This window comes from Zootermopsis nevadensis, unplaced genomic scaffold (assembly GCF_977971745.1).
Source record: "Zootermopsis nevadensis isolate Lab colony 2312 unplaced genomic scaffold, Znev_1.0 Znev_ptg000027l, whole genome shotgun sequence".
In the NCBI taxonomy this organism is placed as follows: domain Eukaryota; kingdom Metazoa; phylum Arthropoda; class Insecta; order Blattodea; family Termopsidae; genus Zootermopsis; species Zootermopsis nevadensis.
In genome coordinates this window covers 5,931,253-5,947,719 of record NW_028259159.1, presented here as the reverse complement: position 1 = coordinate 5,947,719, position 16,467 = coordinate 5,931,253, and the positions used below count along the sequence as shown (strand labels likewise).

General features: G+C 39.8%; 2 protein-coding genes across 5 annotated transcripts; both read left to right on the top strand.

Moving 5' to 3' along the window:
• Window positions 1–879: 879 nt before the first annotated feature.
• On the top strand, window positions 880–3,068 carry SrpRbeta (signal recognition particle receptor beta). Its single transcript, XM_022084873.2, has 5 exons — window positions 880–1,207; window positions 1,579–1,742; window positions 2,007–2,146; window positions 2,429–2,560; window positions 2,772–3,068. The coding sequence occupies exons 1-5, from the start codon at window positions 1,096–1,098 to the stop codon at window positions 2,983–2,985; spliced, it is 762 nt and encodes a 253-aa protein (XP_021940565.1). The 5' UTR covers window positions 880–1,095; the 3' UTR covers window positions 2,986–3,068.
• A 152-nt stretch (window positions 3,069–3,220) lies between these two features.
• On the top strand, window positions 3,221–15,384 carry MED24 (mediator complex subunit 24). Of its 4 annotated transcripts, none has more exons than XM_087356502.1 (20): window positions 3,221–3,638; window positions 3,957–4,114; window positions 4,621–4,746; window positions 5,281–5,382; window positions 5,986–6,220; window positions 6,576–6,672; window positions 7,236–7,407; window positions 7,830–7,983; window positions 8,127–8,331; window positions 8,750–8,888; window positions 10,055–10,288; window positions 10,853–11,025; window positions 11,617–11,794; window positions 12,391–12,494; window positions 12,848–12,940; window positions 13,335–13,485; window positions 13,872–14,011; window positions 14,337–14,481; window positions 14,654–14,974; window positions 15,154–15,384. In XM_087356502.1, exons 2-20 carry the CDS (start codon window positions 4,001–4,003, stop codon window positions 15,310–15,312), a joined length of 3,042 nt encoding a protein of 1,013 aa, XP_087212628.1. In that variant the 5' UTR covers window positions 3,221–3,638; window positions 3,957–4,000; the 3' UTR covers window positions 15,313–15,384. The 4 variants fall into 4 exon arrangements, with proteins under 4 accessions (XP_087212628.1, XP_087212627.1, XP_021940557.2 ...); XM_087356501.1 differs by having other exon boundaries at window positions 3,881–4,114; XM_022084865.2 differs by having other exon boundaries at window positions 3,221–3,702.
• Window positions 15,385–16,467: the final 1,083 nt, after the last annotated feature.

Below are 16,467 nucleotides of genomic sequence, written 5' to 3'. Positions count from 1 at the left end.
TTTTCATCGGAAAACCTGAAAGAAAGAGGTAACTTGGAAGACCTATGTGTGGATGGAAGAATGATAGAACTATTTACGTCCATCTCCGTGTATAATTATTTTTCCAAATTAGGGACCAAATTTGAAGCAGTTAATAAAAGTGTCGCTATATAAACAATGTATCAAACAAAAAATTTAATATGAGCTGTTGGATCTGAGTCTGTAACTAACTCCATGAACAGCGTTCTTATTCAGAAGCTAATAGTCGCCTAGCTAGTCTAGAAATTCCTCGTCTGTTACAAAATACGAAAGTCAGGAGGTCACCTCTGACCCCTGTTTAGTCACAAACTTCTCACATCGTTTCCTTAAGATTCATTTTAATATTATTCTCTCATCTATGCCTGGGTCTTCCACGTAGGCTCTTTCCTTTAGATTTCCTGATTTCTCGACCAAAATGTTGTATGCATTTTTTATCTTTCTGATGTTTGCTGCAAGAGCCGAGAGATTTATCTTCCTTAATTTGTCTGCCTCCATCACGCTCTTCTCTGATGATGGGGGCAGCACGAACGCTAACAATTAAGCTACGAAGAAATTAATACTTTTTGTTACGTTTTGCAGTAACAGGACCCGGGATGGCCGTGGGAAATAAAGTTTTGTGTTGCAAAGAAACAATGGAGTGTTTTGACCCTGCTACATTGGCCATAAATTTACGATAGGGTCTGATTGTTCGATACGGTTCCCTTGTAAGAGATTCCTGTTGCCCGGTAGATGCCACTCAAGTCTTGTCGAGCAGAGCGATCTACTGGCTGAGATATGTTTCATTACAGGGAAATGAAAGGGGATTTTCTAATCGATTCGTTCAAGGCGTTGGTATACCTGTATCGCAGCATGTCATCTGTTTCGGAAGTGACGTTACGAAATAAACAAAATGGCATTGTTTCATTTTTATTGTAGCAAGTAGTATTATTTAGTATTAGTATATTGGTACCACAGTTGTAATAGACGTCTAGATAATTGTCGTACATGTTAAGAATATTTCATTTCTGTCTTCGCTTGCAGATGTGATTTCATTCCGTTTCGTAATTTATTTTGTATTGAGTACGTGTACCAATTAGCATGGAGACACCAAGCATCAAATCGCTATTAAGACTTGGTCAGTCAATTAATTGGTATGATCCCCAGATAATTGGGATTGTAATTGCCATCATCATTGTTCTGATTACAACAGGTAGGTTAATTTTCATTCGTTTCTAGAATCTTTGTTTGTGCGAACATGTAACATATGGAACAGTGTTTCAACATAACCAATTTGTAATAAGAAACACTGTTGCATAATTTCCACGTTCCCAAAGACTTGGAACGACCAAGAAAGCGCACATTAACAGTCTTAGTGGCTCAGGAATGGAGCACGAACTCAAGATACTCTTAGTGGGAAGGAGAGTTGTAATGACATTTCAAAATACAGAATTCATTTCCGATGGGACGCACATATTCCAGTTTGTAATAACTGATTTTTAAGTTTTCTGTGACTTTGAAGTAAGCTGGTACAGTTCCTAGTTTGAGAAACTCAGAATACAGGTGACATGAAATTTATTTCAGTATTTGTAATATGGCATCGTAAGAAGACTGCAAGGAGGAGTGTCTTACTGATGGGACTGAGTGATTCGGGAAAGACGGTGATCTATTCTCAGCTGCTGCACAAAAAGTTTGTTCATACCCACACGTCTGTCAAGGAAAACAGTGGTGAATACAACTCTGGCAATGTAAGGAACACCATTAGCTAATTTTAGAGATTACAATTTAGATTCTACATTACTTTTGTTTTATAGTGCAGAAGAGAGTTTTGCGTCTAAACCTGTCTATTCAGTAGTTCTGAGTTGTGACAGGGCTTGTACATGAATATACAATTTTACAAACTTTTTGTCTAGGACTGTCATGTATGCAGATAAACATTGTAGCTGTATCTTTGGTAAATGTTTATCGAGTTTTTTTAAATTGTTTCTTCATTTAATAATTATAATTTTCAGGGTTTATTAAGAATTGTTGATGTTCCGGGACATGAACGACTTCGGGCAAAGTTCTTTGATGAATATAAAGGAGTAACAAGAGGTATTATTTATGTTATAGACTCTGTCACCTTCCAGAAGGACATTCAAGATGTAGCTGAGTAAGTAATTGTATGTTCAGAGGTATAATTGTCTTTTCAAATGAGTCGTAATGGATCTAGAAACATAACATTATCATGGTTAACATAACCTTGAATGCACGTTTCCCCCTCCTCCAATTCTTACTATTAACATATGAGAGGACAGAGAAGAATGGAAGAATCTTTGTTATAAGATGGTTCATGATATTGGAAATTTTAGTAGATGATGATGTTGATACTTGAAGTGTTGCTTAAATCTAGGAAAAATGAAATCTTGTATATATATCTTGTTTTTCATTCCAGATTCCTGTTTACCCTGTTGTCTGATATTGTCGTGGCCAACAACTCCCTCCCATTTCTCATTTTGTGCAACAAACAGGACCAAACTATGGCAAAAGGATGTTTGGTTATCAAGTCATTGGTTCAGAAGGAAATGTAAGTTAACCAATCTAAGTAAAACGTATTTTATTTCCTGAAAATAAACTCTTTGCAGTTGGTGCTTTGTCGTGTGTCCTACACATGTTAACAAGGAAACACAGGCTTCAGGTATTATCATGTCCAGTGCTTTCTGTCTTAGTAGTGTTTTGAACAGTGATGTTGAAACTTTTTTTACCCAAAAGTGCATAATGAAAGTTGCTTGTTCCAGGAATGTGCTACGTATGACGAAGTCCAGCCAGTTGGAAAGCACGAATGAAGCTATGAACAACAACACTTTCTTGGGAAAGAAAGATAAAGATTTTGAGTTTGCACATCTGCTTCCGATCAAAGTAGATTTTGCTGAATCCATTGCAGTGAATGTGGATTCTGAGAAGCCAGCATCGCTGGAAGCTGTGGAAAAGTGGCTCATACAGATAGCTTGAATTGAGTCAAAAACAGATTCTCAAACAAAATGTCATATCTCTGTGTATAGTACTTATAATAAATTCCAGTTTATTCATTCCAATGTTGAAATGTAACATCTATATGATGAGTGTTGATAACTGTAAACTAAAACTTGGTACAAATTTACTTAAAGGTAAAATAACTTGGCCTTAGTTGGTTAAAGTTGTGTTTCATGTTTCAAGAGTCATTTGTTGAAATTGGCATTTATAGACTGTTCACCATGATTTTTCTTGTGGTTTTCCTTAGTCCATCCAGAAAAATTCTGGTTCAATACCTTAAATGTCATAACTGCTTCCTTTCATATCCTTCGCAAATAATTTTTTCATTTTCATACCATCAATTGATGCAAAATGGTCTTTCCAGCTGACAACACTGTTAAATAAATCATAAGTAAATTAATTACAAGATTTATGGATCGTTAATGTGCTGTGGCCAATATTACTTTGAGGCAGTTGCAGATAGATGGCAGCACAATGTGAGTGACGTCATAAGCCACCCGGGTTGCCAACTTATAGCATTATTTGTTGATGTTGGTACTAATGTCGTAAAGATGGTGGTGTGTAATGTTAGTTACAGTGTAGTAGAAAAAACGATACGCCTCGTAACCTAAGTATTCTAATTATGATACATTGTAAGCATCTTTAATTTCGTATAGGTATATTTGCAGTCTTTGCTAAGAAAATTATTCGGAGGAGGTATGTGGAGGATTTTGTATGTGTTGAAGATATAAATGTTGGCATTTTCCCTGTGCACTATAAGTATAACAAGAAACGTATGTTATTACGGTTTTTATTACATTAAAAAAAGACCTTTCTGTTATTTACATGATGTATAATGTTACATTGTTTGTGTCTTTCATGCTTAATGAATAAGGTGTGATGAAACAGTATTGGGAAGCAGTATATGGATCAGTTAGCACTGCTGAAAGTAAACCAATCTGTCATAATAGGCTGCATAAAATCATGAGACACATGTGACAATCCTGAAGCTAGTATGAGGGGCCCATTATCCAGTATGACCAGTAAGACGAGCAGCTTGAAGGCGCTACTACTACGAGCCTGGCGGGAACGTTGGTCTGACCTGCAGTGGGGCATCCACATCAAAACTGTGAGTTTAAAAATGTGTAATCCTCTTTGTCTCAACTCTGTCATGGGATTGATTGAAATTGCAGTATTATTATTGAATGAGTGTTGTATGTTTACCTTCTCACGTGGTAGATTTAAAGAAAGTAATGTATTTCAGATCAGCGATAAAATTATAATTTAAAAGATAATTTTAACTGCAGTGAATTGCAGGATGAATCTTAAAAGAATTAGAGGAGGGCATGACCAATTTTAAGGTAGAGTGCCTGCAGATGGTGAAAAGAGAAAAGAAAAGTCAGAATTGTTGGTGTGTGGGCCAGAACCGAATCTGAGAGAAGTCTCAAATTCCAGAATGTGTATTGCATTTCACAAGTACAGTTACATCTTGAGCCTTATGAAGTCTCAGTAATCAGTTTAAACATTATTTGTTTAAATAAAATACAAAATTATTGTTTGAAATTTTTGAGTTTATTTCATATTTAAGTATGGTTGTAATCTATCTTTATGTAAATTGTTTTTCTGAAATTTTAGATTTTACCACGGGGGGTCAGTGGAGATGTGTACAATCTAGCGGACTGCATCCTTCAACAAGCCCTCGTTGGCCCTGGACCCAACCAACTTGTCATCTCATATCTCAAACATTCACTTAGCTCTCAGGTAGTAGAATACTGTTAATCGTTTGATTAATTACATGTTCTCCGTTCATTTGGATATATGATAATCGTATGATACAAGAGTAGAAATGTTACTCCAAAGTGCAGTAACACATATTTTACAGATGTTGAAGGTATAGTCAACGGTTGAAGCAGTTCACATTACATAGTGAGAAATTATTTTCCTTGTGTTGTTTTAAGTATTCATAAGATTAAAAAAGGATTTATCTACGAGTTAATCTTCATGAGATCTGAGCCATTGCCAAGAAAATTTATACATTTGATTTTCTGTAGATTATATATTATATTGAACCAGACTTAAATTCATTTAACAGTTTTAGTAACAAAATTTGCTTATTAGTTTTGGAGACTAATATCATGGATATTACCTCGGTATTATGAATTCTGTTTATACAGTTTGTGCTGAAGTGGAGAAGTGCTTTAAAAATCAATGATAGAAGAATTCATGCATTTCTGTCTGGAAATCTATATCAGTATGTCCGTGTTTCTACGTCTGGCTTACGTGTTTATTTTCCAGCTTGTTTCGTATGCAGCTGTCCTGCAGCGAATCAGTAAATATGATGGGTTCCATAAACCTCACTGCATTATTAGTCTTCTTGAATTTCTGGAAGCAATCCAGGTATGTTTATTTATGTTAAATAACGAGTTGAACATATTTTAATTGAGATTTGAGTTTCTTATGGCATTGACGATGTCATCTTTCGTCTTGCAGGTTATGACACTGTGCAGATTTACAGGTGGGTACCATTGTTTCAGAGGAACATGGGTATCTACCTACAAGTCAACACAGGGTCACAACCCCCGAATACCGCCATCGATGATTTCTAAGTATCGATGCTCAGATTAAAGTGGAGATGGTGGTGTCAGACGTTGCCTTCATTTTGTATTTTCAGATTAGGGTAGAATGTCAGCAGATTCCCAGGTCAGGTCCTGTAAGCCCCTTTTCCACATGAATGGAAGGAACGTCTTTCCAAAAACATGTCTTGCTGTTGACCCTACAAAATGGCGACTTTCATCTTTCTCTCTCCTGACTTGTGCTCTGAAAGCATCTGTTTTCTGTTGGTCCGTATGTATCCTTCTGATTTTCATCTTATTGGCCTGATTTTCTTCCAGCCTTACATAACCCACCCGCTTCCGAACACGCCTCGCCTCAGCCTTGAAATTGGAGGTAGCACGTTTCTCTAAAATGTCCCAAGTTTGGTTATTTTCTTGTTCTGCGCAGGGAGGCATTACGTGCCGAGGAAAACCAGAGGAAGGTTTACTGGCTGCAGCAGTGCTTTCTATAGTACAGTGGTTGTTAAGCTGCATGCAACATGCCATCAAGAATCTGCAGGAGCTCCGAAATGGCAACATCGAGCTCACGTCGATGCTGGATAAGCCGGCTGTCATCTTGGCTGAGATACTTAAGTGTGACTTCTTGGTTGCCATGTTGTATCTAGCGAAGCATGAGTGCAGAGGTACGACATGTTTTGTGGCCGCATGTGGGAATATCTGATTAACGTCATGAAATGTGGGGTTTTATTGTTCTTGTACAAACCAGATATAAATTTGCATCAGAACGTTTGGTGTAAACTTTCGATATCAGATTTAATTTAAAATCATTCAGTTCATTCAGAGGTGAAACGTATGGAGGTATGTGACCTCCCTTTACTCATTTATTTTATGTTTTTTTTTTTGGCATAGAATGCATAAAACACATTAAGGAAATATTGTTACTGGAAACAGGTTGAGCTTAGAAATATGCAGTTTTAGCACTAACATTTGTTGTTTTTTGAAATGAGGTCGTTGTCCATGTAGATGTTTATTTCACAGATGTGTACCATGAAGTTATCAAGAAGTGTCAAGAAGTGGAGGCGCTGTTGAATCAAAATTCATTCCAGCCAAGTGTTCCTGTTGGAGACTCAATGAGGTATAAGAATTATGGTGCAACACTAATGTAAAATGACCTTATTTAAGGTGGAATTTGGCGTTTGCCGTATTTTACTGTTTGTAATTTTGTTTTCTAATTGTTTACATTATGTACATTTCTTTAAAAATCCGTGGCGTAACAGCTCCAGAGAGCCAAAGCCGACTAGCTTGACTGCTGGCCTCATGATCACATGCCTAAGCAGAGATGAACGATCATCCAACCAGATATAGGGTGACCTGTGGTCAGCACGACGAACTCCCAGCCATTGCTAGCTTTCCTGACCGGATTACGCTACTCATTGTAGCTTCCCAATTTCCTCACGATGCTGGCGCGCATTCTGTATCGCCGGTCTGAAGCACGATGTCTCTGACCGCGTGGCTATGGCGTGGGACATGTACATTTCTTTAGTTTTGTTAATAAAAATTTTTTGTTGTCCACTTGAAAAAATGTTGTTATGTCACTGTTTCCACAACACTGAATTTATTTTACCCTTTGGTGTGTTTAGCTCTGAACAGTGTTAATTATCTTGTTCTCTGTCTGTTAAAACGTGTAAATGTTGGCAGGAAGCTGTGTCGTCTAGATATTAACAGTGAAGGTGGAGCCGATGGAAAGCCCGATAACTCGGAACCAGTGACGTACTGCTTACAGGCTCTTTTGGCTATCGAAGTACTTCTTAACCCAAGCTCTGACACGCAGATGTTTGTCAACGAATTGCTGCTCGTCCAGAGGCTGAAGGTGAATATCGCCGGTTCAGGACTTGAGTTGGCGTTTCCATCTATTCCTTCCTCTGGAAGCGTGTTTTATTTTTATGTTGTCATTTATGTTTGTAGTTCACATTATGCTTCTTTTTCTTCATTCTTTTTGGTTGCTACGGTTATTCTCGTTATCAGTACGAGCAATCTCGTGCAGTTTTCTTTTTTGGTGTTTATCGTAACACATTTTTTATTCACAAAATAGAAACTTACTTTGCACACAATGTTTTGTAACTAGTAGTACATTTGAAAACAAAATTTGCTTGTTCATGTAATTTAATGTACAGAGCCAGAATTGTCATAGCTTGTTGTTTATTGTATTTACTAAATGTAACCAAGTTGGGACATTTAGCTAACGGAAGTTAGGATTTATTGCACGTTAAGACTTGGTCTTGTTCCTTACAGAGTTACAACATGCCTCGCCTGTACTCGGAGGTTATGCGAGCTTGCTTCATCACTCTAAATGACGTGCTGGGAACGAGTATTGAATCGCAATGGGGTGCTTTCACGTTTCTTAAAGTGCCACACATCCTGCGACAGATACACTTCACTATCCGAGGTATCAGATACAGTGTGATTGTGAAGAAAGATCTTAACATTGGTCTGTGTATTTCCAAAAGATGAAGTTTTGTTTTAAATTGTTTAATGCTGTGGTAGTCATGAGTTACCATCGCAGTTGTTATTCCCGTTTTATTGTCATAGGAGTCGAGAATGGTGAGAAGCCACAGGAGAAGCTGGAGTTTTCACAGGATGTGGTGGATGCGCTGGAACTGCTTCTTCAGTACACGCCACTGCTGGACATCATGGATGCTAAGTGTTCGTGTAACTGTATCGAGTGTCTGCTGAAAGAACTGCTCAGGAACGGTCTGGTCACTGAGAGTCACGTCACCCACTTCACCAGTAAGAGGTGCGTTTTGCCGTTAGCGTCGAGGATTACGTTATTCCACGACTTTAAATAAATAGTTTTCCATGGATTTGAAACTGAGGGGCTAAAGAATGATTTTGGTGATCCTGACATATGCTGATGAATACGTGGTAAGACGGTAAAATAATGAGAGGTCATTATGGCAGTATGAAAATCTTAATAGACAGAAAAATGTGTATGAGACTTAATTGTTGAACAGGTGGAAAACTATACATCATGGTTTAGAATTTTTGTAATAACGGAGATTTCATTCTGATAAATTCTTGGATCCAGATTTGTGGTTGGCAGAATCGTTTAGTATCATGACAGTGCTGTACCACAATTCCAGGAACTTTTTGACTGCCCCTCGTATATGATAGGGATTAGAACAGTTGTCGTAAAACAATTATCTGCCTAATAGGGAAGCAATGACTACTACGATACAGAAGCTGGACCAGTCAACCACTCAGGCGCCATCGATACCAAAAGTGATCGTGAAAGCAGAACCAACGCTCTCCAGGATACTGAAGACACTGGATGCGGACTGCGTGAAGGTACAGGTAAGACGAATGCAATTTGTGTCTCTTACTGTATAATGAAAGATCGACTGAAGGTATTGTCATTTCTGTTTACCTTGTATGTGTGCGTTTCCTCCCGACAATGACTCCGAGCCTAGGAGATGTATTTTCAGAATATTTGATATCGATGTCTTAGGAGGCCATCCCATGTTTGTACTTTTTAATTATCTACCGTAGTAGCTGTGTGAACTTTGGGGGTGGTAGTGGCGGTGCTGTTTAATGTGAGACCACAAAATTTTGTGTTGAAGTTTGGATTGCTTTTCATCTGGGTTGTGATGCTGTGTAGTATTATAGGTGTTACCAACATTTCACACAGTGTCAGCCTGGAAGACCACGGTTATATCTTTTCTGCCATGAAAACCTCAAATCTTATATATTTTTTTAAAATCACTGCATTGTACGATGTAAAAGAACATCATGGCAGCCACATTAAACTTTTATTTGATTTATGTTAGACAGTAATAAGCTGTGAAACATTTTATGGGACTTTATATGGTCACAGATTGTAAAAAATACTTTGAAATTTAGTACCAAACATTTCTTGTCTTCTTCTTCTTCTATGGCTCTCCGGTCCGTATTCGGTCCATGGCCTCCTCAATTCTCCTCTTCCATTCGGTCCTCTGTTAGGTCTGTCTGTCCGAGGCTTTGATCGAGGTTTCGAAGCGTCTTCCTTTTTATGGTGCAAGGTTGTTAGCCTTGCGACCAACCCCCAACCTGGAGGACCAGGGTACCTGTCTTAGTCTGACCTCTCCCCCTCGACCAATCCGGCTAGGGAGGCCCTACCAGTAGCTCTTGGGGTCACTGAGGTACTCAAGCCCCACCACCTCGACAAGGTGCAGGTACCATTAAGTGGGGAACATTTCTCGTACTCACATTAAAAATAATGATATTGGCAACAGTGTGAATCTTTGAATTGAACTGTCGTAGAGTTGGTATCTGTACTAATGAAAATTATTAATATAAATGGAAACTAAGTTGTATTAACACTAATTTATGGTTATGTTGGCCTCAGCATGAATATTAAAGCTCTGAAGGAATGAACCATTGGTTCTTTTGAGAACCTTTGAAACCATTTGGTGATTGTTGCGTAGCTTCTTGCGCTGGGATACTTACTACGAGGTTTTAATCAGTCTGTGTGAATGTTGCAGGAGGCACTGCTAAGCGTACTGTGCCAGGTGCTAACAGGAAAGAGCTTCGAACTGATCCTGGCTGTAGCGGCCGTAGAAGGGAAGCTGCGGACATTTGTGACCAAACTGCTGAAGTTCAATGAATGCAGTAAGCAGGTCGGAGGTGAAGGGGGGAAGGCTTCTCAGACGAGGGCCTTGTTGTTTGATGTCACCTTTCTGATGCTGTGCTCCATTGTTCACACATATGGCCCAGAGGTGATCTGATCTTATCCACGTGGCTTATTTAATCCTTATCATTTATAATTTCTTACTCCCATATTGTGCAGACATTTTTTACAATTTTACTGTATTTTCATATGCATATGATGGTCTAGCACCGACATCGTGTGGTTGCCCAGGTTTGCCATTAACTCACAGAACGCCTCGATTCAGCCCTCATGATGGAAACAGTGTGTCCTTCTGAAACATTAGCAGGCACCCAAAACCAGGATCAACTTTGTTATAATTGCAGTGGGGCTAGATTATGTCTGGGTACAACTGGGCCGCTAATAGGCCCATTTTCTGTCCCCCAGGTGGGACGTGAGTGAATATGGAGTAGTCGTGGAATGATATCGATAGGGGAAACTTGATGGACTTGGAGGGAAACCTGTTCCAAGACCACTATGTCTACCACAAATCCCAAATTCTGGGCATGAACACAGGCCTCCACATTGAGAAGCAGTGACTAACCACCTTAGCTGCGGCATAGCCTATGAACGTCGTTAACAGTACGGAACCTTCATGTATCATTAAGTTCATCGTTATGTGATGTGCTCACAGGTTGTGCTCTCTGAGGAGGGAGGTGATTCTTTCTTCGAGCAGTGGGTCAGAGAGTGCATGGTGGAACGTGGACGACCCAAGTCGCCTGATCAAATGTTGCAACACTGTGATCCTGCTAGGGTTGATGGCCTTCTTGCTCAGTTCAACTCTGCTGATGGTGATTTTAAAACTAGGTTAGGTTAGGTTCCTTTTTTACCATGAGTTATTTTTTTAAGGCTTTCCTAAAATAATATAATTTTAAGGTGAACGTTTGAACTCATTTTGGGTGTTAGGTTGTATATGTATATAAACAAAAGTCACTGAAATTGCCGACAAAACTTCTTTTTTTACATTCACGTAAGTGCTGAGGATTGAAAAATTGTCACCGTAAGTGTTAAAATCACACGCAGAGCCCCAAGTATCAACAGAATGGCAGTGATTTGGCAACATTTAAAAAAATCTAAACTCTTGGTGACTTTCAATTACAGTAAAATGTTGCAGCAGTTTGGGGTTGATTTGACCTTTCTCATAATAGCATTCTGCACACGTACTTTGGTGAAACTTAAATGAAACTTTTAGATTTAAATCTGACAGATTTTCTGCACTTTTCAAGTCACGCAGTGTTGTTAGTGTAGTAAAATCAAGGAGGCTGTGGACTGAGTTAGAAATATGGGAGACAAGGTTTGCGTACAGAATTTTTTTGGGAACTCCTTGGGAAACGTTCACTTGGGAGAGAAAGAAGGAGATGGAAGGGTAACGTTAAGTCGACGTTTGGTATGTTCCAGCCAAGTTAAGTGGCATGAAGTGTGTCTTCACGTACCAGCAGCTATCAAGGAGGTGCTTCTGGCGTGGGAGCACGGAGCGGTCACGGCTAATGACGTGAAACGAATCCTTGATGCAATGAGGTCCCGTATGTGCTGCCTTCCGGTGTGCGCAACCGCGTGGCTCTGCAGTTATATGCAGGTTGTTATTTCCTGACTCAGTAATGACAATGGAATTTCTGTATTTGAAATTATTGTACGCTGTAAAATGTTGGGTATCTCGCAACCAAAGAACGTGTTGCTCAAAAATTGTCGTTGGTTAATGTGGTGAATTTATCTCATTTACTTGATCATTCCTTGTGTCTTGGAGTGTCGTGTTGGTTATTGTCAGTAAATGGGATGTGATTAGTGAAAACTTAACCTATTCTGTCTCTGAGATGGAGACAGTATATTCCTTTGAATCAGTGACAACCACAATATATACTATGTGGTATCACAACCTAGAAGATCGCAATTGACGGAGTGCGTGCTTACAAGAAATACTGAGTGGTAAGAAAAATGTCTGCCTCGAAAGTTGTAAAATTTCAGATTTAGCTTGTCCCCTTCCTTGATATATTATCTTTTTAAGTCACGTGTTGAAACTCGCTAAGTAACTTTGTGGAGCACGCTCCTTCTTAAGAACCTGATAGTAGCTGAGCTAGTCAAGGAACCTGAAGCTTCATCAACCAAGTTTTCCAGAGCTCCCCGCTGGACCATGTCAAGATGTGTGTCTAATGTGTTACTGAACTTTGTGCCCAGATCTTGCACCAGGATGCGCTGCTTAAGCCCCTGAACATGGTACAACAGTTCCTTACTCCTCTGACAAATGAAGACATGTCGCAGCAGGACAACTTCAAAGAGAGGCAAGTATCAACTTCATTAAAGAACCGTCAGTTTACTCAAGTCTTCGAACATCTCTTCGTTAACGACTGTTTAGTTAAGTCTCGGTGCTAGCGTATTAAAATATATCATCTTATTGTATTTTCCTTTCTAAACACCTATAAAGAATAAAACACGAGCCTTAAATTTCCATATACAGCAGGGAATTTCTTGACTATGTAATAGAAATGAGAGATTTTTTTTAGTTGTATTCTCTTATTGTCGCTGTTGCTACGGCAACATCTCTACTCTTTTCAAGTGTTCCATCTACGTGTTGTGGTGTGCAGTTGTACACCACGAGTTTTGAAGAAATTAACTAAACTTTGTTGTTCTACAGGTCAGCTCTGATGTTCCAGATAATTCGTAAGATGCAGTATGACGTTCATCCGCCGACCCAGTCAAAGGTCAAAGTGATGACCTTGTCTCACAGGTAAGCATGGTGTTGAAATTCTCTGTTTGAAATTTTGTTAATTATTTGTGCGGTTGTGAAATGTGGTTTAGTAGAAGATTATGTGTCTTTTTAAAAATATATTATTAAAATGCATACAGGTTTTTGGTTGGGAACATTTGGGTGTTGTAAGCGGGGTAGAAGGATAATTTTAAAATGGATAATAAAGAAATATGGTGTGAGGATGATTGGATTCATCTGGCTTAGATAGGGTCCAGTTTAGGTTCTTGTGAACCTTTGGGTTTTATAAAACGCAGTGTTTTTTTTGATTAGCCAAACGATTTTTAGCTTCTTCAGGATGCTGCTCCATGGAGTTGGCGGAAATACGAGTTGAAGTACTGGAGCAGTAATCACGTGTTTCTGATGTGACTTTCAGCATTATTTCACGGCAGCCAATCAGTGAACAGCTTGTTTCTGTGTGGGCAGGCATCCAGCAGAGGGGATGGGTCAATATTGAGGCGACGCACTCGCTCGAGAGCCTGCTCAACACTGGTGGCTCGCAGTGGTTTGTAACTAATTTGACAAAGGTGAGCTTCGTGTCACGGAATGTATCTGAATAACTTAATGAAGTGTGGTTATTGGCTAACAACATTTTAACCCCTTGAAATGTATTGGAAGCCATATGTACCGCCAGCTTTAATAACAAGCGACTCTGCATTTTTCCCACAGAGTACATTTGTTTTGTTTGATTCTCATAATAAACAGTCATTATTTCCTTAAACAGCGTCAATTAATCGATCCTTCTAGTGTCGAAGTGTTGTTTTCTTTGAGGTACAGACTGAATTATGAAATAATATGCAGACGAGCTTCAGCTTCAAAGATTTAATGGGTGTCTGGGATGGATTAGATAGCTAAAATATCTGAAATCGAGGTCTCCGTTGCCCTTAGTTAGGATATTCTTATTTATTGACAGGAAGTATTGAAGTTTCGCTACCAAGAGGATCTAGACCGAGCGGTTGACCTTGCATTTGGCGTGTTCCACCTAGACATTGAACACTGCACGCTCTCTCTGCTCCTGCAAGTGCTGCCACAGTACCTGCATAACCGGTTGCAGTGAGTAATTTGTACTTTCATGTTGAAATCCTGTGTTATTAACAATGGAAGTTTTTATGTGGATATATACAGGGTGAGTATCTGTATGTCTTATTGTGTCCATTTATCTTGCCTTCTATGAGAAATATGTGTGCGTGCTCTGCAAGTATTGAGGTGAAACAGCGCAAGTCTTCTACGGACGTCTCCTATTCTGAATTATGGATGTGCAGGCGTAATCTTCACATGCGTCTTTGATCCCTGTGTGGCGAAGAAAACTAGGGGTCTAGTGAGGAAACATTAAGTGCCAGTGGAAATGTGGAGAATAACATTCTGTCTGCTTTTTCAGGAGTGATGAGTTGGTGGAGCCTCAGGCATCTGCCCTGGCGAAGCTTTGTGCGTACTGTGTTTTCGCTGCGCTCGAGTTTCAGAACAATACCGCGCCCGGTCACGTGAACAGTCGCAAGAGAAGTCGCCGAGACACCGAAGGAGAGGTACCACTGCACTGTCATATATTTTCAAATAAATTTGATGTTCATTGTCTGGCCCGCAAGCATAGAATTCATTGACCAAATTGTCTACATATGATAAAATTTGGAGGCCCTCGCCATAGTACAAGGCATTATTCGGAGACCAGCCACGTTGTTTATGATACTTGTCCTGCAGGATCTGGAAGGCCTCTGCCCCTCGGGCAAGCTGCTGCGGTTAACGTCTGGCGTGACGGAGACTGGGGACGCCGTGGCGCTGTTTGCGACGACCACGTCTAGTGCCCAGAATTCAAACCAGCCGTACAACAGCAGTGGCCAGTCGGTCAGGGAACCGTTGCAGAAAGCGCTCAAGGACTTGTTCCACACTTTCACGGTGATAGCAGGAAGAGACGGGGAAGTTTCCCAACAGACGCACTTTGTCTGCAAGTTTCTTCAGTATGTGGTGTGCTGTGGGCGTGACAGAACACGGCCGGTGCTTCAAGGAATGCCGACGACATTGGTAATTGACGAGTTTTTTACCGTGTATGGTAAGATGGAGGATGACGAGGTGGGGCGTGTTGCATCATGGATTTTAAGGGTTTAGTGAAGAATAAAATCTGCAATGCAATTGAAGCTGCTCTATGTGAGGAGGCTCAGGTTCAAATCCTGTTCTGGGCATAAGACTTTCTTTTGTTTCAGGTTCCCTGTTTGCTGCGTTCGTTGCCCGACTTGTTCACGACGGATCTGCTACTCCGATTATATGACGTGAACACGGTGACCGGAAGGAAATTGACGGCGAGGGACCTCTGCATGTTACGTAACATGAATTTGAAAATGTCCATGAAAGATGTTCTGTAATCTATTTTCTTTACATTATTTAAAATAAAACAACCATCGTCAGATAATATGTTACTCTGGCGGAGCGTCTTATTTGTGATTTCATTTTCAGGTGGGGGAGGGTTTTTTTTGAAAATTTAGCCAATAAGAACTCTGTGTGTGTGTGTGTGTTCTTAATGCCTTCATCACTTTATGTAAACTTTGTAACATTGAAATATTATTGAAATAAAAATTAATATCTCTTTAATATAAATGGGCCTTCACAGTGGCCGCGCGGTCTGAGGTGTGGGCCTTGTGCCGCTCGGACACTGGCCGTGTGTTCGAATCCCACTCAAGCCATGGATTTTTTTCTGTGTTGTGCTGTCCTGCGTACAGGTAGAGGCCTCACGACGGACCGATCACTCATCCAAGGAGTCCTAACGAAAGTTGGGACCAGCAGATGCTCAGACACTGAAGAACGGGTCGCCCAAGTATCAGATATAAATGTCGATAATTTTTTTGTTTTGTTATTCCGGAGACGTACATTTTGTTCTAACAAGGAATAAATCTGAATTTGATGCGATAGTCTTCAAATCGGAAGACGTCTGTCTTCTGGGTTGTCCGGTAGAAGTTTACCAACGTTTTAGATGTCCCTGCTGCCTACATCATCAGGGCGATGAAACGTCAGTAAACTTTTACCAGACTACACGATGTAACAACCCAGAAGACGGCCATCTTTAGACTCCAAAGTGAAAACCTCAAATCCTACGTCTTCGGATCAGTTGAACCAGAAGACTCCTGTACGTAATGAATATATCCTGCCATCTGGTGGCGAGACATGAACATGTACTTAATTTTCTCTGTGTTTGCTTATAGACCAAGTTCTTTACTCTCATCTAATAGAGATTCTGTGTTTTTCTTCGACATCTAATTTTTCACTCGATAAATCATAATCAGCATTAGATCGGCACACACTGGGAGATTTAAAAAATGCATAAAGAATTTTGGTCTGAATACTTCAAGTGCAAAGGTATTTTGTTCGACTAGCAATAAAGGGGGGGGAGTTATTATTAAAATTAATTTTGGGGAAATATAGGTTGAAATGGCTCGGCAATTTCAAATGCTGGGCTTTTGTGAACAGGGTGAAGAACATTCGAAATTCTTGAATAACAAAGCACTATCATCTTTTCAAGAATA

Bases quoted from the DNA above. Each gene is read 5' to 3' on its own strand.
- SrpRbeta (XM_022084873.2), top strand. From the start codon at position 1,096: ATGGAGACACCAAGCATCAAATCGCTATTAAGACTTGGTCAGTCAATT. The intron at 1,743-2,006 runs GTAAGGAACACC...TATAATTTTCAG, and splicing joins GTGAATACAACTCTGGCAAT to GGTTTATTAAGAATTGTTGA. The intron at 2,561-2,771 runs GTAAGTTAACCA...TGCTTGTTCCAG, and splicing joins TCATTGGTTCAGAAGGAAAT to GAATGTGCTACGTATGACGA.
- MED24 (XM_087356502.1), top strand. From the start codon at position 4,001: ATGAGGGGCCCATTATCCAGTATGACCAGTAAGACGAGCAGCTTGAAG. The intron at 7,408-7,829 runs GTGAATATCGCC...TGTTCCTTACAG, and splicing joins TGCTCGTCCAGAGGCTGAAG to AGTTACAACATGCCTCGCCT. The intron at 13,486-13,871 runs GTGAGCTTCGTG...ATTTATTGACAG, and splicing joins TTGTAACTAATTTGACAAAG to GAAGTATTGAAGTTTCGCTA.